This window comes from Lynx rufus, unplaced genomic scaffold, assembly GCF_022079265.1.
Source record: "Lynx rufus isolate CCGP_SWC_20201006 ecotype Redwood Valley unplaced genomic scaffold, mLynRuf1.p SCAF_2, whole genome shotgun sequence".
Classification (NCBI taxonomy): domain Eukaryota; kingdom Metazoa; phylum Chordata; class Mammalia; order Carnivora; family Felidae; genus Lynx; species Lynx rufus.
Window position 1 is genome coordinate 199,377,471 of NW_025814834.1, and position 27,845 is coordinate 199,405,315.

At 57.5% G+C, this 27,845-nt stretch overlaps 1 protein-coding gene across 1 annotated transcript; it reads left to right on the plus strand.

Annotated features, from left to right (window-relative positions):
* Nucleotides 1–1,125: 1,125 nt before the first annotated feature.
* On the plus strand, nt 1,126–25,428 carry LAPTM5 (lysosomal protein transmembrane 5). The gene is made up of 8 exons (XM_047082425.1): nt 1,126–1,275; nt 16,549–16,642; nt 17,310–17,386; nt 18,789–18,920; nt 19,632–19,754; nt 20,548–20,643; nt 22,670–22,762; nt 24,062–25,428. The coding sequence occupies exons 1-8, from the start codon at nt 1,189–1,191 to the stop codon at nt 24,149–24,151; spliced, it is 792 nt and encodes a 263-aa protein (XP_046938381.1). The 5' UTR covers nt 1,126–1,188; the 3' UTR covers nt 24,152–25,428.
* Nucleotides 25,429–27,845: the final 2,417 nt, after the last annotated feature.

Here is a 27,845-nt window from a genome sequence, read left to right on the forward strand (position 1 = left end):
ACTCTTGCCCGGGGGTAGGAGCAGAGAGACCTTTTATAACCTCTCCCGGGGCGGAAACGATGAGCAGCCGTGGTGGCCAATCCGAACTCCAGGACCTCATGTGAGGGTGGGGCTTCATGGCAGGTGCCCAGGAGTTCTCCAGGGGAACTATGCATTGCAAGTGAGCTCGGCATCAGCACAGAGCAGAACGCCGGCAGGGATTTCCCAAGTGCCTCGTATGCCCTTCCTTTACTGCAATAGGGATCACTTGTCACCTGAGAAGGGAGTAGAGACGCTAGCTTGCCGGCGAAGCTTGCTAATAGTCACGCTTTATTAATTCCAACTCTTCCCAAGAGTGAGGGGGAGAAAAATCCCTGACGGCATGTGAGCCTCGGGGTCCCTGTGGCCCACGGAGAGACGCTTGACTGAGGGCAGGGCCAGACGTGTGACTGAGGGCTTTGCTCAGTAATCATTCTCCTGTCCTGGTTCAGACAGAGCTCAGGAAGGACACGTTCTGAGGCTGGACGTAGAGTGAAGAGAACACCAGCTCCAAGGGGCCACCTCTCGGAGCAGTCGGCTCCCCTTCATCCCAGTTCCTCCGTGGGCTGGCCGTGTGACCTTGGACAAGTCGCGCCCCCTCTCTGGGCCCCCGTTTCTTCATCTGTAAACTAGGGCTGGTAATGCGACCTCCCTCAAAGGACAGAGGTGAGCATGAGAGCAAGTAATCCAGGAGCACGCTATGCGGTAGCTACGTTTGCAGCCAGGCCGACCCGGGTTTGAATCGCGCCACCAGCACTGACTGCTGTGCGATTTGGGGTGGTTGCCTTGACCTCTCTGGCCCTGTGTTCCTCCGTCTACAAAATGGTAACGCTGCCTTCCACGAGCAATGGGGAGCGTCCAGTAAGCGGGGCGTGAGTCTGCTCTGACCCCAGCTCTACCGAACGGTACGTATGGAGTTGCAAGGACCTGCCCTCCCCAGGGAGGTCCCCCCACCCCCAGCCCCCCGGGGCTGGCAAAGGGCCAGCTGTGGTGCTGGAGGCAGCCTGTAGCCCTTCCCAGCCGCCCCGCCCCAGTGGTGACGACCCGGCCCCTGCCTGTCTGAGGGGCAGGAAGGAAGTGAAGAGGGTAGCTGGCGGCTTCCTCTTTTCTGCCCTGCTCCAGGCGCTGGGCTCTCTCCCTCAGTGCCTAGGAGCAGGGGACGGCAGCACCATGGCTCCCCGCACGGCTGCCGTCCGCCAGACCTGCTGCTGCTTCAATGTCCGCATCGCCACCACCGCCCTGGCCATCTACCATGTGGTGAGTGTGCGGGTGGGCGCGGGGAGGCTGTGTGTGTGTGTGTGTGTGCGCGCAAGAGAGAGGGCCCCAATCTACTGACCCCCTCGGGTGGGAGGACCGCTGCCCACCACCTCTCCGCGGGAGCCCGGCCAGATCCCTTCCCTACTCTGGGCCTCAGTTTCCCCTTTTTCAACCCGGGAAGGGGGGGGGCCCTGCAGCAGCTGGCAGAGTGGAGCAGTGGTGGGAGGAGGGTCTTCATGCTGAGCGAATGGAACTCACGTTGCCTCTGGGGCTCAGTTTCTGCCTCTGTAAAATGGGACCAAAGAACAGCCGCGAGGTTCGAAGGGAGCGGCAGCCGGCAAAGTGCGTCGGGAGCCAGGGATCTCGGGAGAAATGTGGGCTGGGGCTGTTGCCAGGGGATGAGGTCAGGCCCCAGGCACAGCCTGACTCTTCCTGTGGGGGGTCCTGGGCCGCTGGGGGGATGAAGGGGGGACCCTCTCCTTTGTGCTCCGGGCGGGGAGGGAGGGGGCTGAATCCTCTTGGTTTACAACCCACCAAACCACCCAAGAAGATCTGAGATCTGGTGCTACGGGGTGGGGTGGCTTGCCTGGCCCCGAGGGGGAGCAGCCCAGCAGTTCCCCTTTGGAAGCTGGTGTGCAAACCCCCCCCCCCCCCCCCCCCCCCGGCGTGGAGCCTTTGTCTTTTCGCTCGGAGCGATGTGGGCAAGCCACAGCCCCTTGGGGCCAGCGGCTCCCCACTCTGTCTCGGTGGGTGAAGCTTGGGGTCTCTGTTCACTCCTGCCCGGACCCCGTCTACCCCACCGCACGACTCTGAGCCACACCCGGCTCCCCCAGACCCAGGCGCCTTCCTCCTTAGGGTGACTCAGGGCCTGTGGTTAACAGTTCTCTCATGAGCCTAGAAGGGCTTCCTCAAAATTAGCCTAAATCCGGCATTCTGTTGTGGTGGGCTGCTGGAAACTGCTGAAGTCTGGCTGCATCTGTTTCCTGTCTTGGGCAGGACAGGCAGAGCTGTGGCGAGAGCCCGGCCTTCAGAGGGGCGGGGCTTCTCAGCGGATCAGTGCACAGCTAGCTTCGGGGTCCGCTCCTGGGTGCAAATTTTCGCCTTCCCCGCTTCCGAGCTGTGCCGCTGGGGACCGCTTACTTAACCTCTCTGGGCCCCGGTTTCCTCATTGAAAACAGCAATACCTCTCTGGCTGTGAGGATCGGGGTGCCTGGCGCACAGCAGTGTTTGTGAGCAGTGCCTCCGACGCAGTGTGCTGCCGGGCACTTGGAGTGATGCCGGTTTGGGGCGCTTCTCAGAGGTTGCCTTGCCCAGCTCCCGCCGGCGTGACAGTGATCCTGGGAGAAGCGAATGGCGCCTCGGTTGTCCCCACGTGAGATCCTTAGGGCCTCTCCAAGCTCGGACTGGGCAGCGTTCGAAGGACGGTGATTGGCCCCCGCGGCGTCCCTGTGGGGGACAAGGCCCCTGGGTCCGTACCCCAGCTCTGCCCCTGACTGGTTGTGTGACCTCGGACAAGTTTCTCTCTCGGGCCTCCGTGTCCCCTTTAGAAAATGAGGGGTGGGGATGTGGACTGGCGCAGAGGTTTCAGACTCCAGCCTCTTGAAGGGCCGGGCAGGTCGCGTAAGTGAGCGCAGTGGGGCGGACGGACCCGCGGTGACCTCGGGGCCCTGTTCTGGGTCTACCCCGGTGGCTGGTCCCTCCTTCCTCTGATTGTTGCCACGCAGGAATGCGGGCCCCAGCAGCCGCTCTTCTGACATTCAGAGAAGCAGGAAACACGGCCTTTTAGACCCCATGTTGTGGCATTCCCATGTTGGCGACTGGCTCGAGGTGAAAAAGAAATCCCTGTGCGGGCGGGACCGCGTCCACATGCAGGCTGCTTGGGCCTGGCCTCTGTCCTGAAGGCCCCAGGCTTCGCGACTCTCGAGAGTTCTTCTTGACCGCGCTGCGTGAGGTCCTCACCAGGACGTGGTGAAGTGACATCAGTGCCTGCCCGCAGAGCTGGAGAAAGTGTGGGCCAGTGACCAGGGAAGCCTCCTTGGAGGCGGTGCCATTAGGGGAGGCGTAGCGTATGGGGGGTGGTGAGGCACAGGTGTGCAAAGTGCACAGGCTGAGGGGTGGTGGCTTGTGTAGGGGACACTTACACAGCCCAGGCTGAAGGCTTTGGCTTGGGGTGCAGGTGGTGGTAGGGGCTCCGAGTGACAAGCTGAGGACTCTGGGAGTTCGGGGTAGGTGCTGTTGATATTTGGGGCTGGAGAATTCTTTGTCGTACATTGCGGGACGTTTCGCGGCATCCTTGGCCTCTATCCGCAAGGTGCCGGTAGCCTCCCCCCACCTGCCCAGTTGTGACAACCCAAAACCCCTCCAGGCGTTGCCAAATGTCTCCCGGGTGCTAAGTCACTCCCAGTGTCTGTAATGTGGACCATGGGGAGCCATGGGATGTTCTAGAACATAAGGCATGAGAACAGAGGAGAAGCCAGGAAGCTGTACCGGGCAGTGCTGTCTGGGGTCCTTGGTTGGTTCCAATGGGGGGATCGTCCTCTGCTCCTTCCCAGAAAGGGCAGGGGGGCTGGGGGCTTTCTTGTGACTGAGCAGTTGGGGGGACAGGTATACTGGCCTGGCCTCTAACATCTGGATGGAAAAAGGGAAGCTATTGCCCAGATGTGTTGATTGCCCAGATTGTCATCATCTGGAGCCAGTCATGGGTGACAACATTAAGAGCTATTCATAGACTCGGCCTCTCTGGGGAGGCTTAAATTAGGTCTTTAGCCCCGGCTTGTCTGCAACCCAAAGCCTGTCTTAAATCAATGGTAAGAGGAAAGGATCCCCGGAAGGCCCTTTTGCTCAGAAATCTCTCCCTCCCTGACTTCTCCCCTCCAAGGCACCTGGAATCCCATTAGGAACGCATTGCCCGGACGAAAAAGCTTACACCCGCTGTGGTTTCAAAACCTTGTAGCACCAGGCCGGGGAGGGAGGGAGGCCGGGGCTGGCTGTCTCTGGGCTGCCAGGGTTGTGAAAGCTCTAATTGTTTCTACACTCCCGTATTCTCCGTGTTCGGTACAATGCACACGTATGACTTTTTAAAGTAAACTTAATTTTAGAACAGTTTTGGATTCACAGAAATGTCACAGACATAGTACAGAGTTCTGTATGCCCTGCACCTGTTTTCCCCTAGTGTTAGCACCTTATGTGATGGCTCATCTGTCACAGTTGATGGGTCGCCTTCGACGCACTAACGTCCACACTCTATTCAGATTTTCTCAGCTTTTCCCTAACATCTTTTTTTTTTTTTTCCCTGTCTCAGGATCCCATCCAGGATACCGTGTCACATTTAGTCCTTATGTCCCTTAGGTTCCTCTTGGCTGGGACGGTTTCTCAGATGTTCCCTGTTTTTGGTGACCTTGACAGTTTTGAGGCGTGCTGGGCATACGTTTTGTCAAATATGCATCAAATGGGACTTGTCTGAGGGTTTTCTCTTGGTGAGGCTTGGGTCAGGTGTTTTTGGGAGGAAGACGACAGGGGTAAGGGGCCATCGTCAGCACATCATATCAAAGGTATGGACTCCTGACGTGTCTTAGCACTGCTGACGGTGACCTTGGTCACCTGGCGGCAGTCGTGATCGTCAGGTTTCTCCCCACTGCCCCCACTCCTCCCCCCTGCCCCACCTTCCTTACTCTCCTTTGGGGAAGAAAGTCACTTAAAGAATGGGAAGTTATTTCTTGAGGGCGTTTGGAATTTCTCATGGGAGATTCGTCTGTTTTCCTCATGTGTTAATAACACAAAACGGTTTACTTATTTATAGCAGTGGAAACTCACGGATATTTATTTTGTACTTTGGGTTATCATCCAATGCTGCTTTATTTATTTGGTTGCTCAAGTATATTGCTTTTTAAATTGGCAAAACAAACAAAGTAAAGCCATCTCTACCATTTGAAGGAGTCTGTCCTTCATGAAGATACGTTCTCCAACATGCCTTCTTTTTATGCGCCGAGCTCCAGACCAGGGTCTGGACCTCTAGGGGCTCCAGGCCCAAGGACAACTGTGACAATGGCTTTGCTGGATGACGGGGCTGACTGTTCTGGGGGCACAGATGAGGGGCCTTATCCCAGTCCCGGAACAGACGGGGGAGGGGAGATTCAGGAGCGGCTTCTTGGAGGAGGCTGGCGTGCTAGGGATGAGCAGGCCCGAGCTTGGGGGTGCTGGGGAGAAGAGTGCAGGCCAGGTCGAGAGGGCAGCTTGAGCAAAGCCTTGGGGGTGGGAGAGACCATGTGATGTCTGGAACACGGGGAAGCTCGTGAAGCTGGGGTTTAGGGAGGGATGGCTGTGAGGTGTGGTGGGAGGAGGCTGGGCCGAGTTCCTCTTTTCTTGCAGGCTTCATAGCCAAAAGGAGGGATCTCTGCTTGGTCCAGTCCTCTCCTTTTATAGATGAGAAAAGCAGAGGTCCAGGAATGTTCCTGGTTTGTTCCAGGTCACAGGGAGGGAGCCAGTCTCCTCACCCAGTCTTCTCCTCTTACCCATTTCTTCTTTATGGTCCAGCTCACGGGAAGCTTCCCCCTCCGGGAAGCCCTCCTGATTTGTCTTTCTCAGACCCCCCCAGGGGCTCTCCTTTCCGCTCCATTTTGGGATTGAAAATCACACAGCCGTCTCCTAACTTACGAGGTGACCTGGCGCAGGCAGGAGCTTTGCTGTCCGGGGCCTCAGTTTCCTCATCTCCTAAATGGGGTCAGTAGCCCCGGCCTCAAGGGCGACTGCTTTGGGGCATTGAGCTGATGCGGCCCCATTTGAGGGAGGGGCTGCCGGCTGGTGCCCAGAGTGGGCTGGGGGAGCAGACCGCATCTTTGAAAGCTCGTCTGTCTGGGGCCTAAAAATAGGCCCCAACTGCCAGGTGGGGAAAGTCCCTGATGAAAGTCTGTTAGAACCTCTTCCTTCACGCCTGGTGCCCCCATGTGGGGCAGAAAGGCCTTGGTCTGTGCCCTGCAACTCTGTGCCCTTCCTGGAGGTGTGAAGAGGCCGGTGGGGGTGGGACGGGGGTGGCCCAGGGGCCCCGTTGGAACTGAGCTATGTTCCTCATCTCGGGGATGTGCACCCCACCTTCTAACTTATAAAATGCTGGAGGCCCACACAGCTGCTCGAGGGGGCCGTCAGACCCACTGGACCCATGGGGGTGCTGCACGCAGGGCGCCCCCTGGGGGGCAAAGTTAAGCGTTTCCTGTGTCACCAGACCTGGAGGGCTAGGCGATGGAACTTTTTTACCCCGTGAGGGGGGCGAAGACAGGCCAGACCCCAGGCTGGGCTTTGTCCTCTTCCTCACTTCTTGGTTCTCAGGCCCCAGGGAAGGGCAGGAAGGGGCTTCTGGGCATGGGGTGTGGGTGGTGGTCCCAGTCTTCAGGAATCACCTGGATTGGAAGGACCCACTGCTGTCAGAGGGCCGCAGCTAAGGGAGGCACCAGCTGGGAGGAGGGCGTCCACCCCACTCGGACTGGGCCCCATGACTGGAAGGCCGGGTCTGGGTGGGGTGACGTCTTCTCAGTCACCCAGGAGGTGAGGCTTCTATTTTGAGGTCCTGGGACCAGAGCCTCGCTCCGTGCTCACTGCAAGGCCTGTGCTGGTCTCCTGTGAGGAAGGGGCCCACAGAACGCCCAATGAGGCCGAAGGCTGAGCGAGAGGCTGCATAGGCGAAGGTTCTGGCTCCCTGCCCTGCCAGTCCTCAGCCCTGCTACGACCCAGACCATCCCTCCCCTCCCCCAGCCTCAGTTTCCTCCCCTGTCATATGGGGGCCGGTGGCCCAGAAGTGTGGGGTCATTCTGGGACTCACAGGAAACCAGGTGGAGACATGTTTAGCCCCTGATGAGCACCCCACAAATGGCAGCTAACTCTGGAGCCCCCGTTGGGCAGGAGAGGAAACAGGCTTGGAGGGGCCAGTCGACTTTGCAGCCTGTGGCAGATGAAGGACGAGAGCCTGGGGGTCCTGCTCATGGCCCAGACTGTGGTGGTGGTGGGGGGGGGGCACGCTTCTTGGTAGTGACAGGGGAAGGATCAACTGTAAGATCTGGGGAGGGGGGGCTCGTTCGTAGAAACTCAGAGCCCACATGTAAAGACACAGTCTCGATTTTCCCTGCAAAATGGGGAGAAAATGAGAAAAACAGAACTTGCCTCACAAGGCTGAAGTGAGGATAAGGGGCAGGTCTGGAAGGGCCGAGGGCAGAGGGCAGAGGGCAAAGGGAAGGTCTTGCTGGGCTGTTACATGCGGAGGGCAGGGGGTCCCTGAGGATAGAACGCTGGTCCTCCCAGACAGCCCGGGCTGGAGCAAGGTGCTCCCCATGGAGCGCTCCCATCTTGGCGATCCTTGTGCTACAGTGTGATAAACCGAGGCACGCGCCGTCTGAATCATGTTCTGTGAGCTCCCCGCCTTTGGACGAGCTGTCCTTTCTGCCTGGAGTGGCCTTTCTCCGGCTTCTGCCAGTCCCAAAGTCACGGCCCCTGGAAAATCACCTGTTCCCTCATGTCTCCGACACCCCCCCCCCCACCAGCCCAGCCACACGGCAGCTACCGTTTCCTGGGGGCTTACTGGGGGCCTGGCACAGATGACCCCCAAGTTACAATCCCCCAGAGAACTTCTTACAGTTTCCTGAATGGGGCTCACCCACTTTTGGTCTTGTCCTTCCCTCTGCCTGGAACACCCTTCCCACTGCCCTTTGGGAGAAAATGTCTTTAAGACGTACTGCTTCTCAGAAGCCTTCCTGGAGCCCCCAGTCCTGGACCCCGAGCCCCCAATAGTCATCCCCATCCCAGGGCGGCTCCTCACCCCCAGCTCCTGGGCCCCGTGGCTCCTGTCTTCTGGGCTGGGGGCCCGGAAGCCTGATTTATCTTTGTAATCCCCAGGGCATGACACACAGTAGGTACCAGCTAATCGCTCTTTGATTTTACTTTTGCCAACCTTTTATTGGTGCATAACTTACATAACTATCACAAGTGCACATCTTGAACTTGTACGAGGTGAACACACCCGTGTCACCTCCACCCACATTACAAAATAGGACAAGGCCAGCACCTAGAGGCCCCTGGTGACATCTCCTCGTCACCACCCTTGCCCCACTGGCTTCTTCCCACATATGTTCTAGAACTAACTAGGGATGAGATTTCACAGCAGGTACCTTTTTGTGTCTGGTTTCTTTGCCTCAACACTGGGTTTGTGATCTTCCTCTGTGTTGCTGTGTGTGGCCAGCAGCCCCGCCGTGTAATATTTCACTGAACGGATACATCGCCAGGTATTTGCCTGTCCTCCTGCGGGAGGGTCGTTTCTAGTTTGGGGCTATTACAAATAGGGTGGCCGTGGCCATGGGGACTGGTGGTTTGGTGTCCACACACAGGCACTTCTGCTGGTCAGCGAACAGTGGAGGGGGCAGGGGTGGCAGGGAGGACAGCAGAGTGGCAGCCTCGGGGCGGGGAAGCTGGCTCTGGGGCACAGGAGGGCAGCTGAGCCCTGGCTCCGGGGGCCCCGGCAGATGATCTCTGGGCCGGCTGGGGAGGTGACTGGGACGGTAGTGCTGTGGGGGAACGGCCCCCGCCCAGTGGCCCCGATAAGCCTCGGCAGGAAGTATGGGGTGGCAGAGGAGGGGGTGGGGGAGGAGAGCTTCCTCTTGACGCTGATACATCTGGCTGTCTTCTCCCTTCCTCCTCCCAGATACGCAGGGAGGGGAGGCGGGCAGGGGAAACAGAGTGGGCAGGTGAGTTTCAGTGATGGTGCGACGATGATGAAAGTGGTGATGACGGTCCAAGCGTGCAGGAGCCCTTGGGTCCCTAGGCCACCAGAGCCAGAGGACACAGGGTCTGGCTGGAGCAGCCCTGAAAAGGGAGAAGGGGCGGGAAGGGGTGTGCACTTGGGACTCATTTCCCATTTTGCAAGCTGCGCTATGTGTTGAGGGAGGGTCGAGGACCAGCCCGGGCCTGACTCCTTGTGCAAACTCAGCCAAGCCGCACCCAGGCCCCTGCTCTCCTCGGACGTAGGTGGGGCGGGGAGGGGGGGACAGTCTGACCTCGCGCATTTGTGAAGCGTCGATAAAGTGAAAGGCCGGGAAAGTGTCCTGCTCCAGCTGGCACGTAGTAGGTGCTCACCGAGGGACGGGTCTCTGTAAGTGGCGCCCCCCCACCCCCCGGAATCCCAGAGGCTGGGGCCCTGCCTGCCTGCTTCTGAGGGGGTGCGTCCCGAGCCCCGGGAGGTCAGGCCCACCTTCCTGGTCAGGGAAGTGGTGTCTGAGCCCCAGAGTCGGGGAATGTCACAGGTCACCACCACCCTCCCCGTGACTGCCATCAGCACAACCGAATCGAGATGTCACCACGTCATCAACATCAGCAACGATGTCTGTGACTACTTCCCAGCAGGTCCGCTGGAGTTGCCTCTGTCACCCCCACCCTTGCCACAGCCGTGGTCACACACGTCATCGTAACTGTCTCCGCCACGCCAAACCCAGCCGCGTGACAGCCGGTCCTCACCCCCCAGCAAGGTCGCCAGGGTCACCGCCACTCTGGCCATGGCCATATTCCGTAGCGACCCCGTTCCTCTCGCGCCCACCCCCCGGTTTTGCCGCTCACCCTACGAGACCTGCTGCCTCTATTTCAGCTCTAGCTGTCGATTGCTTCTCAGAATCACTAGGAAAACAGAAAATCTCCCAGCTTCCTGGCCTGCTCAGCTTAGGGAGGTTGTGTTTATTGAGAAAGAAGGGACAGGGTAGGGCTGGGCACGGGGACCGAGCCCAGGGAGGAGCAGAGGGAAGGGGTGAGAGGGGGGAATGGAGGGCAGGGGTGGCGGCGGGGCGGGGGGGGGGCTGAGCATGGTCAGGACTAATGTGGTCTTGCAGCCTGAGCCCTGGCTCGGCGTCTGGAATGAGGCTCATCCCGGCTCTGCGACAGGCTTGCTGTGTGGACTTGGGCTGGTCATTGTGTCTCTCTGGGTCTCACTTGCCCACTGGTAACATCCCCTCCTTCAGGGAGAGGCATTCCCGCCCACGAATTTCCCTGGATCTGCACTGCCAGCCTCTGGGCCTCTGCACTGTGGTGCTCCCTCTTCCTGGAATGCTTTGTTCTCTTCTCTGTTGGGAAACTCCTACTTAACCCTCAAAACCCTACTCCAACTTTTCCCATTTGTGAAACCCTCCGTGAGGCTTCCAGACAGTGGCGATCACTCCCTCATCAGGGACCCTCAGCCCTCTGCAGGCCCTTTGTCGTGACTCTGAACACACTGGTCACCCATGGTTTCCCCCGGGGACTGTGACACCGGCGGGCCAGGCCAGGGCGAGTGGCTTACCTAGACAGGGCCTGGGGCCATTGTGTGCTCAGAGAGCATTTCCTGGATGAACAAACAGAGGGAGTGAATGAGCGCCTACACAGGTTAACGAACACGGCCCAACCGTGTTGGTTTATGGAGCACTTGCTGGGACGCCTGGCCCCGTGCTGGGATGTCATTTGACTTGACCGCAACCCTGTGGGGCAGGTCTGGTTGATATCCCCAGGAGGCAGGCTCAGAGAGGTCAGTGGCTTGCTCGAGGGCACAGAGCTCGGGTTGGACCCAGGACCACCTGACCTAGGCACCCTAGCTCTTCCCTGCATGATCTCACCGCCGAAGAGAAAAGTCAGTGAGAAAGGCGCCGCCCTGGGGGAGCAGGTGAGCGAGTGGGCTTGTGGGAGGAGAGGAGCCCTGTCCTGTCCCTGGGGGTCGTGGGCCAGGGCCCAGACAGACCCTCAAAGCTCCGGGAGAAGGCAGCTCTCTGTCCAGGTGGGTAGCAGCAGGGGTGTGGCGGGGGCGAGGGGGGAGGTGACGGCCGGGGGCCTGGGACCTTGGGGCTCCTGAGGTCTCCGGGCCTCTCCCAGCATACACTGTAGGAACACCAGTTACTTTCCGGGAACTGCCAAGGCTCCTGGGTAGGGGCTTGGGTGGAGCAGTGAAGGCCTGTGGATGAACAGAGCACAGCTTCAGGGGGCCACCCTGGGTGGCCTCGGTGTCACATGCCATAGTTTGCAAGGAGTTCGATCGTCCCAGTGGTGCAAATGGGGGTGACCCTCCTCAATGACCAGAGGGGGTAAACTGAAGGCAGGGAGGAGTCCGGAACTGGGCAGGGTTACACAGCAGTGAGGCAGTAGGGGAAGCCTCTGGTGCCCCACCCGCCGGCTCTGGAGTCGGAGGTGTCCAGAGCTTCCGGGGGAAGGGTGGGCAGAAGGTTGGTAAGACCAGGGGCTGGGCCCACTCGGCCCTGGGTGGAGCCCTGGACCCTGGGAGCCCGGGTAACAGGGTTCAGATCCCCGGCGGCCATGTGAGTTCTCTTCTCCGAGCCTCCATTTTCTCATCTGTAAAATGGGGAAAATGTGGCTTCTGTCGCAGGGTTTTGGGAGACTGCGATGGAGGCCTGTGTGTGCAGGTCTGGGCACACAGTAGGTACTCAATAAGTGTTAGTTCCTCTCCCTCCCATCTCCTAGGGAGTGGAGGCTCCTGTCTTTCTCCTGGACTGGGGCTGTTGTCTTCTGCCGAAGGCTAGGGGCCGGCAGAGCGTCTGAGTCAGATTCTGAGTTTGCCGGGCTCTGAGCTGGTTCCTGCCTTCTCTGGGCCTCAGGGCTCTCACTTGGGGGACAGAATTACCTCCCTCGCCTTATAGGGCTGCTGAGAAGGTGGAATGGAGGGAAGCCTGAGCCTGTAAGAAGGTGATTCTTACGCAAGGAAGACCACTTCCGGCACCTGCTGACCTCGCAGGAACTGTGGGGAGAGAGGGGGTTGGGGCCCCTCTGACTCTGCCCCCGGCGCAGGCACGGGAGTGGTGAAGCGGGCCAGGCTTCAGGCAGAGGCGGGAGGTTGGGAGGTGCTGGAAGGACAGTGGAAGAAGGAATCCAATCTCCGGCCCGTTGGCCTGGGTTTGAATCCTGGCCCTACAGATTACCAGCTGGAGGCCACAGACAAGTCACTGGACCTCTCTGAGCCTCGCTTTCCTTATCTGTGAAGTGGGGGTGGGAGTATTCAGAATAGTCCCTTTGCTGGGTTTGGGAGGATCGTCGGGAAGGTGTGGGTGGCACGGATGGCATGCGGTCAGGGTACACAAAGGTCCCTGCCCTTCTCCCCCTTCTTTTTGGGGTCATTGGATAGGGTGGAGGTGGGGAGGGAGGGGGTGACTGTGATGCTAATGGCAGGATGGGAGGCAAGATGGTGGGGCCGTGAGAGATGTTTAGGACCAGAATTGAGGGGTTGGGGACGGCTGTGGGTTAGCATTGGTCTCCAAAGTGCAGTGATACCCGAGGTGACCGCTGGGACCTCAGGAGGACAGTATTAGAATTTCCAAACTTTTCCACTATATCCTTTATTAACTTCTGGATGTGTGTGTGTGTGTGTGTGTGTGTGTGTGTGTGTGTGTGTTTTACGATGTTCGTGGTAACCAGAACAGTGGCGCGTGCATTCGGTTTTGAAATGAAGAAATAGGGGCGCCTGGGTGGCTCAGTCGGTTAACCGTCCGACTTCAGCTCAGGCCACGATCTCGTGGTCCATGAGTTTGAGCCCCGCGTCGGGCTCTGGGCTGATGGCTCAGAGCCTGGAGCCTGCTTCCGATTCTGTGTCTCCCCCTCTCTCTGTCCCTCCCCCGTTCATGCTCTGTCTCTCTCTCTGTCTCAAAAATAAATAAACGTTTAAAAAAAAAATTGAAATGAAGAAATACAGAGGAGTGTGTTCAAAGGGTTTTACTGACACAGGTGCATGGTCAAAATATCTGCACCCCCTGGGGTACTGGCTAGCAGGGGTGCTGAGGTGTTTTGGGGAGTGGGGTGTGCGCGAAGGAATCAGGAGAGCACTGGGAGACTTGGACTCCAGTCTCCACTCTGTCCCCAACTTGCTGTATGTCCTTGGGCAAGCCACCTAACGTCTCTGAGCTTCCAAAACAAGCAGAGGGGAGCTTATAAAATGAGTGGGCAGAGGCTCTTTCGAGCAACGGGAGGTTGGGATTGTCTGGTTCTGAGCTTCGTTTGGGACTTCCAGAGTCTTCTCTTGCCACACCTGGTAGATACCCATGTGCCCTTCTAAGCCCAGCTGCGTCTTATCTGTGCTCTGCTTGCACACCCCCAGGGACGGGGAGCTCACCACCTCGCAGGGTGCTCTGTTCCGTCCCGGATGGAGCTGTCATCTACCTCACTTCCTCCTTCCCTCCTTAAAGGTGAACTTGAGGGGTGGGGGGTGCGAGGGGCTGGAACCCCAGCTTTTAGGGGCTGAGGAAGCAGCTCTTTTCTCTTGGGGCCGTTTCCTGTGGGTGCCAGCCGCAGCTCTCACAGCATCTGCCTTCCGCTCGGGGCTGCTCTCAACCTTTCTAGTGAAACAGAGCCTTTTTTTTTGGCTCAGCTCGCACCAGGTAGAAGGGCAGCTAGAACAAGCTTGCTGTCCACCCCCTGGCACCCTGGTCTTGGTACCGCTGCAGCACCTCATGTAAGCTCACCTCGGCCAAAAGCAGATTGTGTTTGCTGAGCCCCCACTGCAGGTTCCAGGCTCAGTGCTTTGCAAATACAATACTATTCCGCACTGAATCCAGTGGTTGCCAGTTTCCAGACGAGAAGGCTCAGAGAGGTGAAATGACTTGCTCAAGGCCACGTATTGAGCTGGATTGAAATCACCTCCGTCTGACCTGGAGCTCAGCAATTCATCACTCTTCTGGGCTGTCCCTTTGTGCCCCCCCTGAACAGAATGTAACATGGCAGGAAGTTGAGACCTGTGTCTGAGCTAAAGCAAAGCAAAACAAAACAAAAACAAAACCAAAAAAACCCAAACCCACATAATCGGCAGGGGGGAAACAGGTGGTGGGTGTTTGGTTGCCTGTCAGCTGAGCATGAGTTACTTAGTGCAGGGCCACCCAGAAAGCCTGTGTAAACTCACGCCATATTACTAGAGGTAGGGCAACCACTACAAGGAAGGAGATGGTCTTGTGATTCTCAATGTGGGCCGATGGTGCCTGGAGACTTGTGTGTAGAGGTGGGGAAGAGCAGAAGGCTTGCTGCAAGAACACGGACGTACAGAAGACTGAGTTCCCTTGGCTGGAAGTATTTAAATAGAGGCCACATGGCACAGGACTCCCACATTGGATGACGGAGGGCACAGGCAAGGTGACATCCAAGGTCCTTTCAAACTGCAGTTTTGTGGCTGGACTTCAACTGTCACCAGGGCCACAACACTCAGGCCCATAAGATTTGGATGGGGTTTGTTCATTCATCTGTCTGTCTGTCCATCCATCTATCCACCATCCATTTATCCATCATCCATCCATCCATCCATCATCCATCTATCCATCCATCATCCACCCATCATCCACCCATCATCCATCCATCTATCCATCATCCATCCATCATCCATCCATCTATCCATCCATCCATCCATCCATCTATCCATCCATCTAACCATCCATCTATCCATCATCCATCCATCCATCTATCCATCCATCTAACCATCCATCTATCCATCATCCATCCATCCATCTATCCATCATCCATCCATCCATCTATCCATCAGCCATCTATCCATCCATCTATCCATGCATCCATCCATCCATCTATCCATCCATCCATCCATCCATCTTTCCATCCATCATCCATCCATCTATCCATCATCCATCCATCCATCCATCCATCATCCATCCATCTATCCATCTTCATCCATCCATCCATCCATCCATCCATCTATCCATCCATCTATCCATTTTTCCATCATCCATCCATCCGTCCATCATCCATCCATCATCCATCCATCTATCCATCCACCCATCCATTGATCATCTATCCATTATCCATCCATTGATCATCTATCCATTATCCATCCATCTATCGATCATCTATCCATTATCCATCCATCTATCGATCATCTATCCATTATCCATCCATCCATCCATCCATGTATCCATCCATCCATCCATCATCCATCCATCTATCCATCATCCATCCATCCATCCATCATCCATCTATCCATCCATCATCCATCCATCCACCCATCCATCCATCATCCATCCATCATCCATCAATCTATCCATCCATCTATCCATCTATCCATCCATCTATCCATCCATCATCCATCCATCCATCCATCCATCTATCCATCCATCCATCTAACCATCCATCTATCCACCCATCATCCATCCATCATCCATCCATCTATCCATCATTCATCCATCCATCCATCCATCTATCCATCCATCATCCATCCATTTTTCCATCATCCAACCATCATCCATCCATCATCCATCCATCCATCCATCCATCCATCGATCATCTATCCATTATCCATCCATCTATCGATCATCTATCCATTATCCATCCATCCATCCATCATCCATCCATCATCCATCCATCCATCATCCATCCATCCATCATCCATCTATCCATCCATCATCCATCCATCCATCCATCCATCCATCATCCATCCATCATCCATCCATCCACCCATCCACCCATCATCCATCCATCCATCCATCCATCCATCCAATACAATAGCTAGAGCAGTGAGCAAGAGAGACACAAGCCTTCCCTGCCTGGAACCTTCAGTCCAGTGGGAATAATAGCAATAATAATAGCAAGCATAGGTGCTTCAAGTGAACTATTCCATCTGGCTCCACTGCAACCGTATGAAGCAGGCATTATTATCTCCAGTTTGCAGATGGAGAAATTGAGGGCACCTGGGGATTGGTATTGACAGGGCTCCCCAGGGATTCATGGATCAGGTGCTCCCAGGCCTGTGTTGAGAATTCCAAGAGCTTGAAGCTTTATGATGCTCAGATGCCATGACTAAGATCCCATAATGCCCAGAGCCTGTTATAAAAGAAGGTTCAGAAGAGGGGCCAGTCACTGGCGGGAGCCCTCAGAGCCTCCCCCCCCACCCCCCGCCACCAACCTTGACCTCAATAGTCATAGTTATTATTTTATCAAGAACCAGGCATGATTCTAAGTGCTCTCCTGGGATGCTCTGACTTATTCCTCATGATAACCTTAGGTAGCTACTAGTGCTATCCTTATTTTACAGATGAGAAATTGAGGCACAGAGAGGCTGTGTAACTAGCCCAAGCTCACACAGCTGGGAAAAGGAAGGAGGAGGACTATGGGCTTGAGCCGTCTTATCTGTTTAGGCCACACTTTCATCCGGGATGCTCCACGGACCTGGCCTTCCGTCTCCTCCAGGAGCCTCCTCCCAGGCCCCTGACTGCCTGCCACCAGGGTGGGCGGGAGCAGGGGTGGGGGTGTGCGGGCCTCACTGATGGTCGCTCTGTCTGCCCGCAGATCATGAGTGTTTTGCTGTTCATCGAGCACTCCGTGGAAGTGGCCCACGGCAAGGCCTCCTGCAAGGTCTGGCAGAATGGCTACCTCAGGCTCGGTAGGTCCAGGGGACCCGGGAGGGGGAGGGGCCCTGGCGGCAGGTAGACGGGCTGGGGTTTGAGGCCCTGCCCCTTCCCTTCTGAGCCTCAGATCTTTCATCGGCAAAGGGAGATTTGTCCCCACCCAAGTCTCTAGGTGGGAGAGCAGAGAGGCTGGTGCTTCGTGAACCTAACCAGCTCAGGAAGGTGATGGCAGGACTCTCCTGCCTCCCTCTGTCAATGGCTGCCTACCACCCTGGAATAAACTAGAACCTCCCCATGGTGGGATCCAGCCCCGGTGAACCTCTCCGGCTACACCTTGCAGCGTCCCTTTGCTCCCCGCTCCGGTGGTGCTGGCCACACCGAGCTCAGCCCCGTCTCAGCTCCTTGGACTCCTGGTCATTCCACTCACAGGCCACCTCCTCAGAAGGCTTCCCCGACCTCGCCCTGGGCCCGAGGGTGGCAGACTCGGGCCACCCTCCCACCCTGCATCCTGTGTTACCCGAAATGTTCTGTTGGCTGCCTTAGTAGTCCCCAAGACTGAGAACTGCAGGAGGCCAGGGCCTGGGCTTGCTCCTTCGCTGCCATAGCCACCACACCAGTGGCTCCCAAAATGTGGTCCCTGGAACCTGCATGGGGTTCCTGGGGGCACCTCTGGGCTGCTCACTGCTTTCCCTTGCCTTTCAGCCAACCTGATCTCCAGCTTCCTGCTCATCACCATGCTCTTTGTCATCAGCTTGAGTCTGCTGATCGGAGTGGTCAAGGTGAGGGCTTGGTGGGGGGAGGGGACGGCGGTCCGGACCTGGGGCCTGGCAAGGAACCCCGGATGCCCTCCTGCCCCCCTTCCTGTTCACACCCACTGAGCGGGCAGCACTGGCTGCCAACAGGGTGGGAGGTGGGTATTTTGGGAGACCCCCCCCCGCCCCTGCACCCTAGAGATCGCCATGCTTCCTGACCGTTTGGAAAGTCTCGTTTCTGTACCAGACTCGTCAGGCTCGAGGCGTTGGTTCCCCGTTAAAATGCACGCTCCATGGGTGGGGGCTTGCACACGGATGCTTTGGTTGTACTAGCTGATGACCCACATGCTCGTAAGCTGCCAGTGCAAACAGGGAGTTTTGACAGGGGAAAGAGAAGGGTCATTTTGAGGCCTGGGGACAGAGGAGAAAGCAGCGGGTTTTGTCATCAGTGAGAGGAACCAGAACAGAGGCGGGGGTGGGGTGGGGTGGGGTGTAGACGCCTCTGGCTCTGTTTCACCCAGCTAGCAGGAGAGAGAGAGAGAGAGGGAGAGAGAGAGAGAGAGACTGGGGCTCAGCCTCCTGTGAAGAGGAACCAGTCTGTCCCTCGGCCCCCAGGGGGCAGAAAGCCGGTGGTGCCTCACTACACAGGCACCAGAGCAGGACCCAGCAAGGGCGTCCCGGGGAGCCGGTGGCCCGGCACTCACAGGCCAGCAGCGGTGGGGCAGTGGATGGTTTGGGGCTGCTTTGGAACGCCTCCACTTTGCCTGAACTGCCACCATTCACTCCCTGAGCCAATGCCGCTCTTTCGGAAGCCCGGGACCCCAGGGAGTGATTTTACCCTGGGCAGGGCGGGTCGCGGGGCGCAAGTGGTCCAGCTAGAAAAGTGGATCGGGGCATCCGGAAGGTTCTGAGATGGAGTCTGGGTTGTTTTGGTGGCCTCCTGAGTGATTTTAGACAGCCACCCGAGAAACCACAAAACCACCCCTTCTGTGATTTTGTCCCCAACAGCGGGTTCGAATGCACTCATACTGGCCCCCTCAGTTTGAAGGAGAGGGAAGTCCTCTCTGATCCCTTCTCATCTGTGAAATGGGCACAAAGCCCTTCCTTGTTGGGTTCTTGAGAGCACGTTGAGTCAGACCCTGCCCCTGAAGGCCCTGGGGCGCTTATCTCTGTAGATGGGGACTGTGCCCTGTGTCTCCTGGGACATCGAGACGCCTTGCATTCAGGGCCTGGGTCTTACCTTCTCCCCATCCCCAGAACCTCACTCCGGGGTGTGGGTCCACGAGGAACGACCTCAGCTGAGCCAGGAGGGGATGATTTGGGAGAGGGCCATACTACCCCGGGGGAGGGAGCTGCCGGTGAGGGTGGGGGGTCCCTGGGGGCGTCGGGCTGCACAGGACACCCTGACTGTGCCGGGCCTGTCTTCCAGAACCGGGAGAAGTACCTGCTGCCCTTCCTGTCCCTGCAAATCATGGACTTCCTCCTCTGCTTGCTGACTCTGCTGGGCTCCTACATCGAGCTGCCCTCCTACCTCAAGTTTGCCTCCCGGAGCAGCAGGGTTGTGAGTACCCAGCCCTGACCCACGTCCCACAACCACCCCCCTTGCCTGGGGGAGGTGGTAGGGGCTCAGGCTGGCGAGGGTGGGAGTCCCCGGGGCCCCTCCCTGGGTGATGAGCCCAAGCCCCGTCGGATCGCCCCAAGCTTCCTCCTCTGGAAAATGCTCCCGTGATGGCACATCATCAACAGTGTTATGGGCATTCAGGGTGGGAGGTGTATCCGGGGCGCTCAGCGCCTTGCGGGCAATCAAATGCCAGCCACACGTGATGCTATACCACAGGGAAGGGCGCATGGCCATTTCAGTCCCCAGCCCCTGCTCTGTCCCTCCTTTGTGACCTAGCGGAAGGAAGGAGGCTAAAGACGATTCACGCCAAGGATGAGGGCCAATGCTTGTGACGGAGGGTGCCGGTCCCTGACTCGGCGCCCCAAAAGTCACCTTCAGACTTTCCCTAACTGTTGTCCTGGAAGAGACTGAGTTGCTGGACCCGGGCTGGGCCGCGGGAGCCCCCCCGGGGCCTGCCACCAGCCCTTGGCGGGAATGTCTGAGAAACGGTCGTCCGTTTCTTTCTGGGTGCTGTGGGCTGGACAGTCGTCAGCATCCTCGGCTGAGTGTCTCTCGGGCTGAGGGAGCACCGTGTGCCCCACAGCCCCGGGACCTCTGGGTTAGGGCCTCACTGCCGGTTTGTTTCCTTCCTCCCGCCTTTGCCCTCCCAAGGGCGCCCCCAAGGTCCCCCTGATGACCCTGCAGTTGCTGGATTTCTGCCTGAGCGTCCTGACACTCTGCAGCTCCTACATGGAAGTACCCACCTATCTCAACTTCAAGGCCATGAACCACATGGTGAGTCTGGGCTAGGGGGCGGCACCCATCACCGGCTCTGCGGCCTGGAGCAAGCTGCTTCCCCTCTCTGTGCCTCGGTGCTCAGGCTGGGCCCCCTTCCTAAGTGGGGCCTGGGAGGAGGACTCTTGGTGGGGGTGATTTCTCGAAGGAGAGCTCTCAGGACGTCGCTTGAAAAGGAGTCAGAGAAGCAGGGGAGGCAAAGGGAGAAGCCGGGAGGACGCGTGACTTTGGGGGCGGCCCCGCTCGATCCCAGAGGGAGCCCTGATGTGTGAATTGCACCGCAGAAATAATACTCGTTGTCTCTAGCGGTCTGACAAATTATCCCCAAACCTAGTGACGTGGAATGGCTAACCGTTGCTGTCTCACGCTGGGTCCGAGGGAGCGGACTCAGCTGGGTCGTTCACACTCAGGGTCTCTCGTGAGGTTACACCTGAGGTGGGGAGGGGGCCGCGGACGCCGAGGGCTTGACTAGATCTGGAGGGCCCACTCCCGACACGGCTTACTGGCGTGGCTGGGACGTACCTCCCAGAGCCCTCGCCTGGGAGCCCGTCCTCTGGAGAAGGGCATCGGCGTGGCCCCACCGCAGCTGGGGGCCGGGTGCTCCAGCCAGGAAAGAGCCAAGTGGGCGGGCTTGCTGAGCTCGCCTGTCGCCTGGGGCTGATGGTAGGTCGCGCCCCTGGCAGGGGTCGGGCAGGATGATGGCTGTGCCACGCCTGTGTCATTCCTCCACGTGTGACGCTGGAAGAGTCCCTTGAGGGCAGAGGCGCTGACGTGGCCCCCAAATCTCTTGCAGAACTATCTCCCCAGCCAGGAGGGTATGGCTCACAGCCAGTTTATCAAGATGATGATCATTTTCTCCATCGCCTTCATCACTGTCCTCATCCTGAAGGTGAGAGGCCCCGCCCCCCAGCTCTGGGAAGCGTGGGGAGCCGCTGCTGCCCTCCCTACTCTTGGCTCCTTACTCCAGCCCTCCCACACCAGCTCCTTGGACCCCACTTAGGATCCCCGGGGGCATCCCATTGAGAGGGAGGGGATCTGTGAAGAACCCCCCACCCCGCCCCGTGTTCAGGTGTCAAGGACTTAACGTGTAACCTGGAGAGAACCCTGATCCAGGGAAGGAGGAGTTGTTCGGTCTAGAATCAGATTCAGAAAGTCTTGGATGTGAGTCCCAGCTCTCCCCTTGCTAGCTGTGTAGCTGGTGTTCCAGCCACTTCTCTCTGGGCCTTGGGTCTCATCTGTGAAAGGGACGTAATTAATATTGCTTTGCCCCATCACAGTTTTCTGTGATTCAAGCACCAAAATGTAGATGGGTCCTGAGGTCATGTTACTAGAGGTTGGGTGATGGGAGGGAGGGAGGGGAGTGGTTTTATTCTTCTCGGAGGTGGTCCGGTCCAGAGGATAGAGTCCCTCGTCGGGTCCCTTAGACCTTAGAGTTCTTAGAGAGATAAGAACTCTAGAGACTTCCTAGAGAGACAGGACAGACTGGAGTGTGTCAATAGCAGCATGACCAGGAGGGTGGGGAGGTAAGAAAACTCTGCCATCTGAGAGAGTCAGGGAGACCAGGGCAATTCAGCTGAGAAGAGAGATGAGTCAAGGGAGACATGATCCCTGTCTTCAAATACCCGAAGGACCCTCATGGGGATTCCAGAGGCCAGCGCTGGAACCCGTGTCCCAAAGCCGCGGGGAGGCTGGTGTCGACTCGGCAGAAGAAGGGGCTTTAAAGAGGGTTCTTTTCTGACTGTGACAAGATGAGCAGAAAGGAGGCAGTCAACTCACCACCCACCACCGCCCGGGGACCACGTCCGGATATCTGGGTGCATTTCCTTCCCGTCTTTCCGTGTGGGTGGCTGTCACCGGACGTCACTGTCTCCTTCAGTTGGAGGCCCCGAGCAATCTCTGGGGTCACCTAATGCCAGCCTGGAAATGGAACTTCACTCCTTCGAACCTTCCCTCTAAGGGCGAACCCAGCGCAAGGGCTTTAGTGAGGTGCAGCGAGAACTTTCCGGAAGGCTTGGGGGAACCAGCGCGGGGGTTGACGTCATACATCAAGGCCGCCACACAGCCCTGCCCCCCCCATCTCCCTTCCTCTTCTTTACCCCCTTGGGTGGGAGCTCTCTCTGCGTCCCGCACGCTGCCTCACTGGCCACCTTCCACCTGCTTGGTTTCCCCAGGCCCCTCTTACTTTGTTCTTTTATAATTCATTTTATTTATTCCTGCGACCTCTAAGTCCTCATCGTGGGGTTCCGTAAAACAAGAGAGCTTCCTGAGACGGGACCCACTCTCCTTCCTTGGGGGGTGGTTTAGGGGCAGAGAGAGACCTATTGGCTATTGTTTCTTGAACAGGCCCTTGGGGGCTTCACTCCCCACCTTGGAAAATCCGCCCCCCCCTTCTTACATCAACTGCTAAGAGAAAACCGTTGCTGACGTCATCTGCCAGATGTATACATCTGTAGATATAGTTTTTTCTGCCTTTATAAACACAGGATGCTGTTTTGTAATCTGCTTTAACGATTGACATATCCTAAGCACTTTGGGAGAAAAGGTTTCCCACCACGGGCTCTGTCTCAAGAAGGACGGGGTCGTCTCAGGAGGTGGGGAGTTTCCCAGCTCGGGGGGTGGAGAAGAATGATTTGTAGGACCGTTGCCAGGGAGGCTGGAGGGGGACCCAGAAGCCCCCAGGAGCTCCCTTCTGCGCTAGGTCTGTGGGGGCAGTGAAAAGGACAATGTGTGGAACGCTTGGGGCTGGCCGGTGAGGCACCCCTCAACCGGAACAAGGGCGTGAGCAGCAGAGGCCGGTTGCTACCTTCTGGGCTGAGCTGGGGCTCCCCGGGGAGTGCCCAGCATCTGTCCCAGGCGTGCTGGGTCAGCGAGAAGAAGGGCCGGCAAAGCGTAGCCTGACCCGGGCCTTTTTCCAGGTCTACATGTTCAAGTGCGTGTGGAGATGCTACAAGTTCATGAAGTACATGAACTCAGCCGAGGAGAGGAGCGGCTCCAAGATGCTCCAGAAGGTGAGCCTGGTGAGGGTAGGGGTGGGGGTCATGTCCCAGCCCTGCCATACCTTGTATCATTTGGGGCAAGCCTCTCTCCTTCCCTGGGGTTCAGTTTCTCCACTGTGAGATGATTGGACCAGAAGAAATGGGAAGATCTCTTTTGGCCCTGATAGTCTAGGATGTTACTCATTCATGCATGCATTCAATATTTTCTGCCTCTTACTCTTTGGTGGCCTTATGTCCAACCCTGGGGTGCAGAGAGGACTTAAGACGCCACCCTGTGCTGGGGGAGTGCATAGCCCAGAGTGAATCCAGATTCAGAGATCTGATTGCAACTCAGGGCGTAGCGTTGGGGGGGAAATGGGAGCATAGAGGAGGTACCTGGTCTCATCTGGGGTATCAGGGAAGACTTCCTGGAAGAGGTGACACTTGACCAAGTCTTAGACTGTCAGTTGATGCAAGTTAGCTGGGAAAGGGGAAGGGGCCTTCTAGGCAGAGGACTGAGGCGGTCTTAGAAGCAGCTGATTGGAGATGTGACGGGCAAAGTGCAGCTGGTTTAAACGTCTGGTGCCACTTTCCTCCTCTGTAAAACGGGGGTTGTATTAGCCAAGAGTCTGTTGGTCGCCAATGGCAGAAATCAACTCGGTCTGACTCAAGTGATAACAGGGAATTTATTGGCTCCCAGGACTTGAGCGTCCAGTGTAAGTCTGGCTCAGGCTGGCTGAGTTGTGACATCTGGTGAGATCTCATTCTCTCCGTCTCTGGACTGTCCTCTCCTCAGTGTTGGCTACGTTTTCAGGTAGCCCTGTCCTTGTGGTGGCAAAATGGCTGCCAAAATCCCTAGGTTGACATCCCACCCTCTCAGCAACCCCAGCAGAAAGTCCCAGGAGCACGCCTGATGGACCAGCTTGGGTCGCAAGCCTATCCCCAAACCAATGATGCTAGCCAGGGGGGAGGAGATTCTACTTTGCGTGGCCGCACTCAGGCGCATGTCCTTGGATCTGAGGGGTGGGACCAACTCTTCTGAAAGCATGTGGACCGAGAACGTTTTCCCAGGGAAAATGGTGCATGGTTATCAGAACAAGGGGGTTTGAAGCTGAACAGGCAGAGGCCAGTCTGTCCCCTACAGGGATAGACACTGCCCCTGTCTCGTGCATGCAGTGTCAAGCATAGTAAGTACCCAAGGTCCTGGGTGGGCAAGGTGCTGGTCACCGTCATCCATTCTGCCAGAGGTGGGGGTTGGAGCCCCTTGACTCCAGGTTGGCATCCTGGGTCCTTCCGGCCAATCGTCAGCCCTTATCTCTCTGTCGCTCCCAGGCGGTCCTGCCGTCCTATGAGGAAGCCGTGTCTCTGCCATACAAGACCCCGGACGGGGACCCCGCACCACCCCCCTACTCGGAGGTGTGACGCCCGCCAGGCCCAGCTCTGGTGCTGGGAGGGGCGGAGCTGTCTCGCAAGCCGCTTCTTCGCTTTGGTGGCCCCTGCGGCCCCGGGGTGAGCCGCCCGGCTGACTTCAGGACAAACCGGCTTGTGTCCCCCTCGCTGGCCTGCTTGTCCCGTGGGGCCTGGGAGATGCTCACGACTGGGTCAACGCTGTCGGCGGAGTGACTCCCGAGTCCCTCAGAAATTCAGTCCAACGAACCTCGGCTCGTTTCCAGCTCCAGCACTTGTCCCACCTGTTCGTCATTCAAAGTTCGGGGGGTTTGGTTAAACAACTTGCAACTTGACCGCTTTCACCACGTGGCTGCCAAATCAAAATACGCCTCCCCATGCAGGGAAGTGGTTTGTCCAGACAGCAACAGCCATCGCGTTGGCTTTCAGGCCGTTGTCCGTTCACACAACAAACGATGCCGCCCAGTCATCACCTCTTGGTTCCCCCCACCCCGACCTCCACCAAGCACAGCCGTCCGATTTCTTCAGACGGCTTATTTCAACAATTACGGTCCGCCGCCCATCAGTCAGTTTTAAACTAGGGACAGCATTCAACAATAACAATGACAAAAATCAAATTAGCCCCCAAACTATGCCATGCAATCGCCCCCGGCAACTGGTCGCCCACGCTGGTCCCTTGGGCGCCTCTGGGCGGCTGAGCGATCGTTAGCGCAAATGAACATTCAGGCACTTGCCAGACGTCACCCAGCAGCTACTTCCAGGAAATAACGGTCGTCTCGTCACGGAACCGTCCCGACACACGGTGGTTTTGCCGGAGAGTTGTCGTCACCAGCAGCTGGCCGCACGTGGTCACTATAGTCACGCAGCGACTGCCAGTCCATTCCGCAGGCTGGCCCGTCCGTCACCAGTCCCGGCACAGGGGACTCTGTCCTGCCCAGTGCTTGTGCTTAAGCAGAAATTTAGCCCCGACGCCAGGCGGGTCCGTTGGCTGGACTGAATCCGCAGGTTAGGCAGGCAGACTCTTTGTGGGCCCAGACCCTGCCACGGGCGCTCGTGTTGGTGATGGCAGAAGGGAAGGTTTTGGTCCCAGCACCCCCTCTTTTTCCTGTTTCCGGGATTCCTGAGGACGCTGACCCCAAGGCGGAGACAAGGCCATGGAGGCACGTTCTCTGGGGTCTGAGAGGGGGATACAGAGGCAGAGGGCTGTGCAAGAGGTTCCCTGCCAGCAGCCCCTTGGATAATTGCTTTGTGTGTGACGGGGAGGAAATTTCAATAAAGCAGCATCACGCTTCTCTTTAGCTGACCTGATTCTTTTTTTTTTTTTTTATGTTTATTTATTTTTGAGAGAGAGAGAGGGAGAGGGAGAGAGCACAAGCAGGGGAGGGAGAGAGAGACAGAGAGAGAGAGAGAGAGAGACAGACGGGGGATCCGAAGCAGGCTCCGTGCTGATAACAGCGAGCCCTGCGTGGGGCTCGAACTCATGAACCGTGAGATCATGACCTGAGCCGAGGTCCGACGCTCAACCGACTGAGCCACCCAGGTCCCCCTGATGTGATTCGTTAAAATGCGGTGTAGACAAGGGCTGGGAGTGCTTGACCCTGCACTGTTTCTGATCACAAGTCATGGACCGCATAAGTACCCTGATGTCTCCCCAGGTAAGGTGTGAACTCCACTCACCTGGAGAGTGCCTACTTGGAGTTAGATCCTGTGCTGAGAACCGGGGGTGACCGCAATGGGTCGGACTTGCCTCCAGTGACCCACAGTCTGGGGTGGGGGAAGACAGATCCATGATGATTATAATAGCCCACGGCCAACACCACGATGGGGGGAGTCCCAGAGACCCCTACAGTCAGCGAAGGCTTCTTGGAGGACCTCTCGCCCAGCGGGATTGGAAAGGCGGGCAGGCAGCAGTAAACAAAGAGGGGAAGGATGTGGAGGGCCCCCGCAGAGGTGGGGAGAGGAGGGGTGGGTGGGCTGGTGTGGCTGCACGTGGGGATGGGGGGCCTGGCCAGGTCGTGGGCCTGGATCGTGAAGACCCTTGGCAGTCGTTAGGGTCCTTTGACCGCAAGCCCACCCTGGCTCACTTTAGCCAAGAAGGGCATTTGCAGGAAGGAGATGGTCGCAAGGAACAGAAACCTTAGCGAACCAACTTAAGAAAAGAAAAGAAAAAAAGGTGGTTGTGATATTTCTTGGCTCACATAAACGACAAGTGCAGCGATTTCTGGCTTTGGGCATGGTCGGACCTAGGAATCAAATTTTTCAATGATCTCTGTCTCTCTCTCTCTCTACCTCTGGCCTTTATCCTCTGAGGCTGAGCTGCGGAGGGCCTGCCTGAGAGTGAAGTCAATAGAGAGCCTGGGGCAGCCTGAGTTGGGCTTGGTCACCGGTGCTGATCGAGCCTTGAATGTTGCACAAGGAGCGGGGGCTGATACCGGGACGAGGGAGTCCCCGGAGTGTTTGGACAGGGGTGTTGCGGGGTCGGGTTTGGGCTCTAGGAAGGATGAGAGCAGGTGCAGGGAGCCACAAGAAGGCTGATGAAGGAGGTGTCAGCTTTTCTCAGGACATTTCTTCGTTTTTTAAATATTATTATTATTATTATTATTTGTGGGTTTTTTAAAATTTTTTTTTCAACGTTTATTTATTTTTGCGACAGAGAGAGACAGAGCATGAACGGGGGAGGGGCAGAGAGAGAGGGAGACACAGAATCGGAAACAGGCTCCAGGCTCTGAGCCATCAGCCCAGAGCCCGACGCGGGGCTCGAACTCACGGACCGCGAGATCGTGACCTGGCTGAAGTCGGACGCCTAACCGACTGCGCCACCCAGGCGCCCCTGTGGGGTTTTTTTTGAGACAGAGAGTGCATTGGTGCAAACAGGGGAGGGGCAGAGGGAGGCAGAGAGAGAGAGAGAGAGGGAGAATCTGAAGCAGGCTCCATGCCCGATGCAGGGCTCGATCTCACGACTGTGCGATCATGCCCTGGGCCCAAATCAAGCATCGGACGCTCAACCGACTGAGCCACGCGGGCGCCCCTCTTCGTGGTGTTTCCTGCTCTTTGTCAGATCCCCAAGGGACTGACAACGCAGGCTCCGACAGAGGGTAGCAAGCTCCCGTTCGCACACGAAGGAATGGAGGTCCAGAGACATCCGGTGGCTCTCTCGAGGCCACAAAGCAGCCACAGATTGGACCACGCGCCTTTGTTCTCTACTACGCTGGGGGCTATTAAGAAGGTCTGAGGCCCCAGCATGTGTGAGCTCTTGCTTCTCGAGACGATCCCTGGAAAGGAGCTTCCCAGAAGCCCCCATCAAATGAGCCCTGGGGACAGAGTTCTCAGCGGGGAAGGGGATTGGTCTTGTCTCCAGCCTTGTATCCTCACCAAGAGGACACCAAGAGGGGGCCGTGGCCGTGTGTCCGGAGGACCGGCTGAAGCGACACCCTCCTGCCTCCCATCCCTCCTGGCCTGAAGCCAAGAAGCAGGCTGGGCTGTATGGCGGGATTGTGCCCTGTGGCCAGGCGGCCGAGAGGAGGCTGGCCCGAGAAACAGGAAATAGCTGGGTCTGGGGAAGTCGAGTGGCCTGGCCAAGCCAAGCCAGTGCACCATCCACTGGGCAGCGCTCACTACGGCCCTATCAATGGCCCGTTTGAGGCTCACACAGGGGTCCTTTGACAGGGCTGAGTTGGGACCCACTGCGGGGGCCTGTTTGAGCTGGACG

Excerpts from the sequence above, each read along its gene's own strand:
- LAPTM5 (XM_047082425.1), top strand. The coding sequence starts at position 1,189 with ATGGCTCCCCGCACGGCTGCCGTCCGCCAGACCTGCTGCTGCTTCAAT. Across the intron at positions 1,276-16,548 it reads CCCTGGCCATCTACCATGTG|ATCATGAGTGTTTTGCTGTT; the intron begins GTGAGTGTGCGG and ends GTCTGCCCGCAG. Across the intron at positions 17,387-18,788 it reads TGCTGATCGGAGTGGTCAAG|AACCGGGAGAAGTACCTGCT; the intron begins GTGAGGGCTTGG and ends CCTGTCTTCCAG.